Source organism: Podarcis bocagei, assembly GCF_964188305.1.
Source record: "Podarcis bocagei genome assembly, chromosome: 1".
Classification (NCBI taxonomy): Eukaryota; Metazoa; Chordata; class Lepidosauria; order Squamata; family Lacertidae; genus Podarcis; species Podarcis bocagei.
In genome coordinates, this window is record NC_138125.1 from 25,024,352 (window position 1) to 25,036,883 (window position 12,532).

Consider the following 12,532-nt stretch of genomic DNA (forward strand, 5'->3'; position numbering starts at 1 on the left):
AAGAGGCTTCTGTTCTCACATTATTAGCTTAGTACAGTGGTACCTCGGGTTACATATGCTTCAGGTTGCATTCACTTCAGGTTACAGACTCCGCTAACCCAGAAATAGTGCTTCAGGTTAAGAACTTTGCTTCAGGGTGAGAACAGAAATCGTGCTCCAGCAGCGCAGCGGCAACAGGAGGCCCCATTAGCTAAAGTGGTGCTTCAGGTTAAGAACAGTTTCAGGTTAAGAACAGACCTCCGGAACAAATTAAGTACTTAACCCGAAGTACCACTCTATGTCGCTTGAATGTTGCAAGACACCCAACTGCAGTGACCAAGTGTGTGCATGTATGTAAAATCTTTCTTGTGTCACTAGTTGTGGTCAGGCACTAATAGCCTTTTCCTTCTCTTCTTTTTTCTAAATTGAATTCATTTTCCTGGAAGGGAAATATTCACCCTTCTATATTTAGGTAGAAGATGCATCCCATTTAAGGGAATATTTTTGAGTCTGTTTTGAAAGATCTTGATTCTAATGGATGCTTTCTTCTCTTTCCTTTCCCCCTTAAGCTTACCATTTCCAGGTTTATAAGCCTGTAGTAGACTGAAGGGAAGTCGGGACAGAACTCATTCATGAAGAATAAGGTTTCAATGGTTGCTAGCCGCAAGGACTGTTCTGTTGGAGGCGGTGCCTCTGAAACCAGTCAGTGGGAAATGCAGTTGGAGAGAGTGCTGTTGAGCTTAGGATCTGCTTGTTGGCTTCCCACAGGATTCTACGTGACAGCAGTGAGGACAGAATGCAACCCAAAGCGACATACAACAATAAATAAAATAGCACACATTATTTGTTGTTGCTTTTAACAAACTAGGCAATATGTACTTTGGCTGAAACGGTGTGATAGAAAGGATTTGGCATCTGAATATATGCAGAATGCAGTGTTTGACATGTGCAAAGCAGTTATGTTGGCTATTGTAGCGCGGGGGGGGGGGGTCTCAGCTGTTGCTTGTAGAAGCAGCTAATCCTCTCTAATACACCTGCTATGACTATAATTAAAACCTGCCCAGCAGTGGGTATGAAGACGTGTGAAGGTTGGGCTGAATCATCAATCTAAAGGTTGTGCAAATTGGCGGTAATGTGATGATCGTTCCATAAGAAGATGATGACTGTTTGTGCCTCCATCTATTTCCTTAGCTGCAATTTATTCTATCTATTAAGACAGAGCAGAGCAGGGATGTGGCAGATTGTAAACCTTGCCTGATTCAACTTTCAGACGTCCTCGTGTCAATGAAGTTAAGAAAATAACTGGACATAGTTCCATTTATCTATTGGATCAAATGTCTTTGGTTAGTTGATTTAGTGCTGATAGTGTGCCGCAAACCTGAAATTAAGCTGCAAGTCTCTGCGTATCAAGAGTTGTTTCCTAGCTACAGTGATGCCATTGATGATTAGATAGGCCGCTCTCAAGTTGGCCCCAAATCTCACAGCGTTGTGGGTGTGTGGGTGTGTTTTGCCTTTAAGCATTGTGTGATGAAGTGGCTTCAGGGTTTAACCAAGAGCATCTAATATACCGTATTTTTTGCCCCATAAGACGCACCGGCCCATAAGACGCACCTAGATTTTTGGGGGGGAAATAAAGGAAAAAAATTTTATTTCCCCCCCAGGTGCGCTGCGCTACGCCAGGAGCTTGGGGCGTGCGGAGCTCAGCGCGCCCCAAGCTTCTGCGTGCCGGCAAGGTCTCCGCTAGCGTGGAAGAGCCGGGCGCCTCTCCCAGGGCTAGCGGACCCCTGCGCTAATCCAGAAGCTTGGGGCGAGCTGAGGTCAGCGCGCCCCAAGCTTCTGCGTGCCGGCAAGCAGTCCGCTAGCCCTGGGAGAGCCGCGGGGCTCTCCCAGGGCTAGCGGATCGCTGCGCTACACCAGGAGCTTGGGGCGCGCTGAGCTCAGCGCGCCCCAAGCTTCTGCGTGCGCGCAAGCAGTCCGCTAGCCTTGGGAGAGCCGCGGGGCTCTCCCAGGGCTAGCGGATCGCTGAGCTACACCAGGAGCTTGGAGCGTGCTGAGCTCAGCGCGCCCCAAGCTTCTAGGTGCGCGCAAGCAGTCCGCTGCCGCCCCAAGCCTTGCGCACCCGGCAGGAGGTCCCACCGGGTGCGCAAGGCTTGGGGCGGCAGCGGACTGCTTGCGCGCACCTAGAAGCTTGGTGCGTGCTGAGCTCAGCGCGCCCCAAGCTTCTAGGTGCACGCAAGCAGTCCGCTAGCCTTGGGAGAGCCGCGGGGCTCTCCCAGGGCTAGCGGATCGCTGCGCTACACCAGGAGCTTGGGGCGTGCTGAGCTCAGCGCGCCCCAAGCTTCTAGGTGCGCGCAAGCAGTCCGCTGCCGCCCCAAGCCTCGCGCACCCGGTGGGACCTCCTGCCGGGTGCGCAAGGCTTGCAGACACTCGCCCGAAGCAGGGGGAGCCCTCCCGAGGGCTCCCCGTGCTTCGGGCGACAGGCTGCCGCCCCAAGCCTCGCGCACCCGGTGGGACCTCCTGCCGGGTGCGCGAGGCTTGCAGACACTCGCCCGAAGCAGGGGGAGCCCTCCCGAGGGCTCCCCGTGCTTCGGGCGACAGGCTGCCGCCCCAAGCCTCGCGCACCCGGTGGGACCTCCTGCCGGGCGCGCGAGGCTTGCAGGCATTCGCCCCATAAGACGCACCCCGATTTCCCCTTCATTTTTGGAGGGGAAAAAGTGCGTCTTATGGGGCGAAAAATACGGTAGCTTTACAAAACCCCTTTTCTAAGCTGAAGAGGAAATAATGTCTTTCTCCAATTCTGATACCCCAAAGCCTTTGAATTGGAGAAAATTGTTAACCTTTGTAGATCATCATGCGATTTGACCTGTGCACATACACATTTATAGACGTGATCCATCAACACACACACATACTTGTTGACAGATTTCATAGGCAGAATGCCTGTGTACAAACATGTTGATATATACACGTGCAAACTTCAAAATACACACCGCCACCTGTGAAGCCTAACTTTCAGAAGATTGCACCCGGAAAGACCCACCTTTGCCACTATAAGAAGTTGTCCTCTAGGTTGCAATAAAACAGCATCTGGTTCAGGGTTGGTTTATGCAAGCAACAGATGCTGCCTTTGGTTTATACTTTTTAAAATGGGAAGTGAGATCTGGCTTATAGAGTGTGAGTGTGTAAAGCATTTTTGCATTTCAGAAGTAAGCTTAATGTATGTTTTGCCAGGCTATGAATTTATTATGTTTTTTTACAATTGTGTGTGGGAGAAATATTTTTGTTTCTAGATTTCTCTTCCCTCCCTTCTTAAAAGTGTGTGGGCCGATATTGGGCTGAGTTTCTTCTTGTGAATAGAATGTGATAGTTAAATAATTATTTTTTTTAATGAAGAGCTAAGCCCTACTCTTTAAAAACAAAATGCTGTGTTCTTACCACAGCGAAACAGATGCCACACTTTAAAAAAGAAGGAAGAAGAAGGTATAATTATGCCAACTGCGAAATCACATAAATATTTTCCTTACGCTTCTTTTTTATTGCCTTCAGCACATCAGGTCCACCTATTTGGCCAGGAAGCACCTTTTTCAAGCGAAATGGAGCCCTTCTGCAAGGTAGGTCATATATTCCATTTTTCTTCCCTTGACATCTTCCCTTCTCCCTCCCCGTCATTAATTCTCTTGAGAATTATCATGATTTTCACAAGCTTTCTGGAAAGAAGCTGTGGTGGACTCGTGCGTTTGTGTGTGTGTGTATACCACAGATATATAAATATATATATTTCTCTGTGCCTACCTTTATAACATGCAAAACATTTATTGGAAAAGGTTACAGTGTGTCGTGAAGGTGGCTCTCTTCTTCCTCCCCTCCATCATTGATTTTGTTATCTCCCATTTCTAGCAAAGTCAACAGAGTTTATTCAGGACATGTTCCGGTAACTTTCAGTTGTGTTGATAAAGATAATAACTTTGCTCCTTATTGCGCCTGTGCAAAAATAACTTGCAGCAATCGCCTGCCAGCTCTACAGCAGCAGAAGGTGATTGATATAAAGGCACAAAGTCTTCCGTTTTTGAAATTTTGTTATATTCCGACGGTTTCCCCTATTCATTACTGGAGAGATGTGTATATCTGTGAGGCTTCTTTTTTCCATTCAGAATAATCTTAACTAGTACATTATGCATTTGTAACTTGGAAATTGGATCTGATGCAACTTGGAGCATCACTTTCATACTTGTGTGCGTGTGCCACATTCTGAATCATAATTGTAATCCGATCTAGACTCGGGTTATCTTTTGGGTATAGTTTTATCAGCTGTACTTCCAGGCTGCTATTCTGTGAAATTTGATTGCACATATCAATAGGAGATCTGCCTATCTTTCCATAACTCTTGGGAGGCAGTAATCAGAACACGTAACCAAAATCTGGCGGCCGACTATGGCTACTGCTTCATTTGCATTTAGAAAAGACAAGGAGGCTAATTTTCTAGATTAATGGAGGTACTTGTCTTTTGTGTTTTTCCATGGATTGCATTTGCTGAAAATGTCTGTAAGTATCAGGTTGTAGTGATAGATTACATAGTACTTTATGGAGATGATGATGCTTAAATGAACTTGATGCCAAATGAAAATTTGAAGCCCAGCCTCCCACACCTGATGCAAAAGCAGCACTCAAAACAGGGAAATGGCCATGTTTTAAGCAAGCGATTATTATCTATACATAAGGCACAGTGATCACGGTTCCATATCCAAAGTAAGATTACCATTTTGGCTTTACAGTGGTACCTCGGGTTACATACACTTCAGGTTACATACGCTTCAGGTTACAGACTCCGCTAACCCAGAAATATTACCTCAGGTTAAGAACTTTACCTCAGGATGAGAACAGAAATCATGTGGCGGCAGCAGGAGGCCCCATTAGCTAAAGTGGTGCTTCAGGTTAAGAACAGTTTCAGGTTAAGAACGGACCTCCGGAACGAATTAAGTACTTAACCCGAAGTACCACTGTATAGCCTTGGAATGGGGGACTCATTATCCACCGTTTCAGCTGTATTTTCCCCTTTAAGCTATTTATAGATTGCAGTTCATCCAAAAATACCACAGTGCTTCACAAATTTTAAAAAGCACCTAACGAAAACACCACTAAAATAATGCAAAACCATGCAAAATAAAACCCAAACAGCCGAACAATGAAGCAGCAGCAGCACATACCAAAAATAGCACAGTTGTCTAGCAATAGCTGGCCAGCATACGGCCAAGATGACTGCTTTTGAATCCCATGTTACAATCTGTGGCTGGGAAAGTTTTGTTTTGATATCTTCCCTCTTCTAGTCCATAGAACGGACTGCCCTGAAAACACATTCAGATTTCTTGTGTGTGCCATATTACAGACTGGTTTACAAATGGCTCTCTCCTCTTGTTCTCCCCACCCCAGCTCACCCCTCCACACCAAATTGTAAGAACTTAATATTGTGGATTAGGAGGAAATGGAAGGTGAATCAGAGTTTGGCTGCTCAATGAAATGGGTAGGTTTGAGCAGCTAGCTAGGTGGAAATTCAATAACCACTGTAGAATCCTGGGAATATGAATGTGTTAAATTAAGTACCAGGCAAGTTTTCGTCATTTAGAGGAATAAGCACATCTGGGCTTTTATTAGTTTAGAATTCTAGTTCATTTGGACTAGGCTAGAGTGCAGTATCTAAAGAAGGCTGAATTTTAGCAACTGTGCCTTCCACCATCCATCATGTGGCACGTGCAGGAACAGCTGCCTAACCCAAAATTCTCACCTTGGGACAACAATAAGGGCATAAAGCCTTATTTTATAAATGAAGGCATAAAACCATTGTCTTGGCAGACATCTTGACAATCGTATTTTCAGCTATGTGCCCAAAAACTATTTTATATATTAATGATGGTGGCAGTGTTCAAATGCCTCCTGCGAAAAATGCTACTCTGTGAAATTCAAGTAACAATAAGACCTCGAGTCATAAGACCTCGAGGGCAATACTTATAAATAAAACAAATCATTCTTTAAAAAGTGTACAGCTTCTCCCACACCAATAAATATTTTTTCTAGGGATTGTGGATGAAACAACTCAAATTTGTATATATGTATGTGTGTGCATATATTTAATTTTTATTTGTATTCATTTATATTGTCTTTATTTTTTTATTTCTTTATTATTTTATGTTACTGAATTACATGTTCTTGCATTTATTTATTTATTTATATACAATCTTATTTGAGCTCAGTGCTGCCTCACAGTAATTTGAGGGAGGTTCATAGCAGTGGCTGGTTATAACAAGCAGAGAGTCCTTGCTCATTCCAGCATATGTGTGTGTGTGTGTGTGTGTGTGTGTTGAAAATATAGATCGGCAAATCAAAGCAATACAATCAGTCTTATATAGTCAGCAGCCTCAGGGTACTTCCCATTGAATATGATACATCCGTTTTTACTAGGAATTATCCAGAATCATAAACCCATGCTACACACAAATACACACAAAAAAGAAGGAACACTATGAAAGATTTTGAAATCCTACAAATAGATTCCCTTGGAACGTTCATATGGTCAGTAAAACACATTAACATTGCATGTATTCTCTCCAGTTGCATTACTGATGCTACCACGCTTTTGCAGTCTTTTGGCAATATTTCAGACTTACAGTTCTGCATTTTCAGTTATTGATATAAAATAATTATTGGCTGAGCATTAAATAACCAACCAGTGTCACCATCTTCCTTGTAAAGTTGCTGTTCAAAGCCCAAGTACTGATGGAGTGATATTAAAAGAGACATTTCCAGTGTCAGCTTCATGATTAAATATTTGGTGGATTAGTCCTGTTTTGGGTTACCATTGGAAGAGAGGTCAAAGTTTGTGTTATCCATGTCCTTGCAATGAACCTAGATTTAAACATCTCAGAAAGCTTTACTGAGACTGCACTTCTTTTCACACTTGCCTGGAAATGAACTACAATGAGCACAGTGGGATGTGAGCAAAGCTCTGAGTAAACCTGGATAGGATTGCGTTTTCCATGCGTGTATGCATAAGTACATGGACTTTTGTACAGCTTGCAGTTGAATGGATGAGAGCTGTGCAGGGTGTTGAAGAGACGTGTTCCTTGTCCGATATGATTAAGGTAGGCAGAACGTAGTATCAGGAGAAGGGAAGAGTGGTGCAGCACAGCAAGAACCATGGATGGAACAAGACTCGGCTCGAACTATGATTTTCTGGTGATTAGGACAGTTCGTTCCTGTGATAAAAATCTGCGTCTTGAGACTTTCTAACACCCGTATTCTTCTGCACATTTGGAACAGGATGAAAGGGTACAGAGGTGAACATTGAAGAAAATGTCAAGGAACGTAGAACTGGATCTGATCTGTAATACATCTAAAATAAATGTTAATAGGGCAGAGCATTTTTAATAGGTCAGTATTTTAAGTTCAGCAGTGAAGGTAGAGGTATTCTTGTTAGCACAGTAGTAGGTTTAAATATCAAAGGGATTGGCCTTGGTACAATGGTCTCTTACTTAAAAATATTTCGCTTACCCATATTCGAATGCTAAGTTCTTGCTACTAGATTGGCTGTTCATCCAGTGGCCCTAACAACATCTATTCAGGTAAGAAAACCACCAGATTCCTGTGGAGTGGCAGACTTTCACCAAGTCTATATTACAGTGAATGTTGGTCAAAACTAATGACTGGCTACTTGTGTTTATTTCACTGTGGCTTTAGGCAGAGTGGTTGCAATTGGAGGGATAAGTTGAGCAGGCTGCACAGATCCTGCGGAAAGCTTTTGAAATAGAAATGTAATTATTTTCCTCTTGATTACGGTAATTGGATATTACATTGGTACATGGATGAGGTGGTGTTTGGTTTAAAGGGGCTTTTATTAGGTTTATTAGGTTTAAGTGATATTTTTGTGAGAAATAAAATATATGAATAGTAGTAGCATTGTGAAATACATTTCCTTGTAACCAATTTACGATTGCAGAAATTTTAAAAGGGTACCCATTTTTTAATAAAACAATCCCGTCTTGATACTGTTTCCTTAACACCAATATAGGTGTATTCCTTCCTCAGAGTGTATTCATTTATTGCTTGGGATTTTTTTCTTGCTTTCAATATTTAGCATATACCACTCGAGCTACGAGTTGCTTAAAAGTAGGCCATCATCCATGTAAGTCAATAGCATCTAGATTTACAATGTATCCTAAAATCTTTATTCTCCTACAATTTTTGGTGATTTTTTTTTTAAACAAGAAGTTCTTGGCTGACAGCAGTGTTTCTTTTTCTTTAGCCTTTTTGCTGATTTCTCCCATAGGTTGCCACCTAGCATTTTCTTCTCTGGTCTTCTCTGTTAAAGTACAGTTTTGTTCCTTTGGTTAAATCTCTGTGCCAAAATATGTTTAAATTGTGTCTCTTTAGCAGATGCATATTAATTTAGTCTGTTAACTTTGAATCATTGATTTGCAAAACATGGTCAAGGAAGAGCACCACTGGGGCTTCACATGTACCATCCTAAATCTTCACATAAATTACTTTGGTTCCTTGGCATGATACAGACGAAAACGTAAATATGCTAACTCATCCCAATAATAGTTTGCCATGACAGAAAACATGGCCTCCATGGTGGAACCTCATTTTTGAAGCTCCCTTTCTTTTGAAGATACAGCTGCCTCCTGCACTCACGATTTTTAGGCGACAACTGAGGACGCATATTTCCCCCCACAGCCCTTTGAAGGTGGATTATGAGTCTAGCATGGCTTTGGTTTGCATCCGCTGCTGAATTATGGAATGATTTTAAGGGTATATTAACTTGATTTTAAAGTTTGTTCTTTTCTGTTCGTTGCACTGTGATCCTCCAGGATGAAGGGTAGTCTTAAAATATAATAAAATATAGGAAATGTTGTGTTGTGTTTTAACTATGGTCATTAGTAAGATGGGGCAAAATGGAAGGGGTAGCTAGAGTGGGACAGACAGTTTTCAGCAGTAGGAAGCATAATATCCTATCTGTTTTTCTGCCCTTCCTTGAGGAAGTGTGCAGTAATGTACATAGGGCTATTCCATTTTGTCTTCACAATTTCTCTTGTGAGATGTCGTAAGCTTAGATAGAATGGTTTGCCCAAGTGAGTTTCATGCCTCCTGCAAGTTGTTTGTGGTTGTGTTCACTTCACTGTCTGGTGGAGGGTAGGCGGTAGACTCTCCCCTACCTGAGCTGTGCTCCGTGGAACTTTTGTGTTCCCTGTCATATTTTCAGCAGAATTATTGAAGGCTTCCTGTTCCGCAGCAAAGAGTGGAATGATGGGGAATTCCCCACACAGTTAAATCCAGAGGACGCAGGTGTGGCCATGACAATGTGAGATGGGGATGATTTATTTTAGCAGAGGCAGGCTGAATTCATTGGAAAGAAAAAAGGTGACAGGACAGAATATCAGAATGCCACAAATGCATGTTTATAGGTGTGCAAATGTGATAGCTCTGCAGTCAACACACCATCCTAATACCGTTTCTTGAGGCAGCCAGTGATGCTTCTGGCGTTTTCTGGGATTTTGGACAGTTTAAGAACTAGCTGCATCTTCAGAGATCATAATATAGCTAAGCTGGCTACAAGGCAAAAACATTCTTCACTAATTTCAAAACTCTGTCTGAGTTTGATTTGTGTATCAGCTGACTACCGTAGCCACTTGTGAATGCCTCTGGGCAAAGTTTGCTGCCTTTGTTTACATTACCTTGACAACCGAGGGGAGTGGTTGGTACTTCAGGTCAGGTCAGGGTACACCACAAACGTTAGGTAGGGGTGTAGTTCTCTTGAAGCCAGGGCTCCTGGATGAAGTGTTGAGCAGGAAAAGGAAAAGAAAAACACTAGCTTTGCTGAAATGCATGATGAAAAATAGTTTTGCTGATGACAACACTGTTCTTTGCAAGCCCTTGCCCAGCCTCTCTGATGTTGTAATCTAAAAAGGGCTGTGGGAAAGCAAATAAAAATTATATGCTTAGATCATGGGAAAGCATAAGGTAGAGCAACATCTATAGAAATCTGAAATAGGGTAATTAAATGGTTTGTTCGCTGTGGCCACATTTGGTCTAAAAGAAGTAATATGTTTGTTAACTCCTTTTCCAAGCAGGATCACTGGTGCTATCCATGTGTTTAAATCAGTGTGTGATTTATAACTGCATCCAAGGCATGTATCCCTTCTTTATTTTTGGTGGCAGATAATTGATGCAGTTAAACAGGTAGTTGGGCTGCCTTGTCTTTCAATTTTCCGTCCTTAACTGTGACCTGAAAAAAAATGGCGACAGCGTTCAAGCACATGCAAGCCATGCGTTTGTAGTTTCTTTTTCCTCGTTTCAAATGAACTCAGAATATTTTTCTCCCAAGGTTCGTATATGCTAAAGTCAGTGCGTTCTAAACTCTTGGTAACTGGGGCTTGCTTTATTTTTGAAACAGCACTCTCCTCACCTGTGATACCAAGCATCCATCTCCAGAGCCATACTGCGCTGTCACCTCTAATCCTAAACATTTATGCTTGCATAGTGATGATCAAAACATATCACGATTTGCAGCGATTTACTAGTGCTGTAGTCTGTAGGCCTGATCCAATGCAAGTTACAGCATTTGGGGTGTTTAGTGTTTTTATGAAACTTCTCTCAAGCAAGCAGTGCAACACTGTTGGTTTGTTTTTTTAATGGACATACAGAAAAGTTGTACTTGCATGCTAAACCTCGGGCAAAAATGCAAAAAAAGTAGTGTATCCCATCAGTAGTGTGTCTAGACAACCTGCTTATTAAGCATTCATTTTGATTTGTTTGCAGGAAGGAAATAAGACATTGCATCAAAGGAAGTGTTACCCAACACTTTCCAGTGCATTTTCCTGTCACTTATCCTTACTGCAAAAAAATCCAATATTTTGGAGAAGTAGATTTCTTGAGAAAGAGCTCCCAGCCAGTGATAATTGTGCAACCTAAGTTTGCTGGTATATGATTGCATCCCACCCAAAAATAGCACCAGTCTGGAAGCACCCCAGGTGTAAGGAACACATGTTTGTAGAGAAAATTGTGTGGCTTTTAAATTACTTTGAAACAGCAGCCAGGAAATGGCACACCGTAGCTTCTGAGTCGCCACCCTCTTTTCTTCTTCTTTGAAGGACACCTAAATCTGTGGCTTGGACCCTGATAAATTTTCTACCCCTTCCTACCCCTGCAGCTGTCTATACCATCCATGGGGCCACTCTTGACCAATGTGAAATGACTAGGAGAGGATACTGCCAGAGGGGGAAGCTGCCCGAAATTGGATGTTGCTATTCCTGGTTTTAGGGCAATTCCCACCTTCCACAGCAGCTCTTCCATGGTCCCATTGCACAGGAGCCACCACTTCCCAGTACAATGAAGAGAGATTTTCATGGGTGCAGGTGGCTGGGGGGGTGGGGTGGAGAAGGGATCAGAAAACTGTCTTTCCATTCACCATAGTTATTATGCATGCCCTTCACTCCTGGTGGATTACACATGTAGATTATACTTGAGTGTGTCCACCAGACATAAAGGGAGGCCTTAATTACAGATAGATTCACTAACCATTACTTGGTTTTAGTTCATGTAGTTGAAGTGCTGTAAGTGATTTATTCCTATCAAACAACCACCACCACCACAACAACAACAGCCAACACCAGTGAAAGATTTTCAGAGCTCTTATCTCTTGCACCAAGTAAAAAAGGTGAGGAGGTTAGTTTAACAAATGCCCTCTTTAATATCTGCATCTGAAGCCAACGCTACTTTCCTGCACCACAGTTTGTTCATGGTAGACATCAGTAGAAGATAAGATCGGTGGCAGCTGCGGTAGCATAGTGGCTGAAAAACGGAGCCATAAATCTTGAAGTCTCTGGTTTGAGTCTCACCTCTGCCACAAATTCAGTAGGTAGCCTTAGGCTGGTCATGCTCTCTCAGTTATGGGAGGTAATAATACTGCCTTGCCTTGCAGTGTTGCCGCAGCAATTGCAACCTGATAAAGCTGGTGAACCTCTTTGAACAGTCTTTGCAATATGCATTTAATGAACAGAATCAAAATTGGAAAGGATGCCCAAGGGAATTTAGTGCAACCCCTTGTTGTTGTTCGTATCATTATACTATTAGTATGATCTGAAAGCATATGGAGCCACCACTTGGCTGAAGCTAAGCAGGTCTGGGTCTGGTTGGTGCGTGGATGGGTTTCATGGTGGAAGGAAGATGGGACATAAATGTAAGAAGAAAAGTAAAAAAAATGTTCACCTGAAGTTAAATAGCAGACTTGTGCCAGAGGGAAGATGCCTCTCAAGTCATGGGACCAAAATAATTCCAGCAAGGTTCAGTTCAGATCCTTTATGGTGATTGTTGTGTTTGTTACACTAGTTTCCATGAGACTTGGCATCACCGCACTCCTCCTCCAAAGAACTTGCCATTTTACCTGTAACTGTTACAGTATGTAATTATAGAGTTCTAAGACAGTATTTTAGAAACTTTGCTGCTGTAGTGAGGAATTTATTTTACACTGACAACACCCAGTTGCTCTTGGTGATTATCTCTC

General features: G+C 42.7%; 1 protein-coding gene across 4 annotated transcripts in view; it reads left to right on the forward strand.

The window, feature by feature from the left end:
- FOXN3 (forkhead box N3) overlaps positions 1-12,532 on the forward strand; it is a 146,510-nt gene that overhangs the window by 72,615 nt on the left and 61,363 nt on the right. For all 4 annotated transcript variants that reach the window (XM_081173691.1, XM_081173690.1, XM_081173692.1 and 1 more), the window contains exon 4: positions 3,526-3,590. In XM_081173691.1, the coding sequence (XP_081029817.1) occupies positions 3,526-3,590 (65 nt within the window). The remainder of the gene's footprint in view (positions 1-3,525; positions 3,591-12,532) is intronic.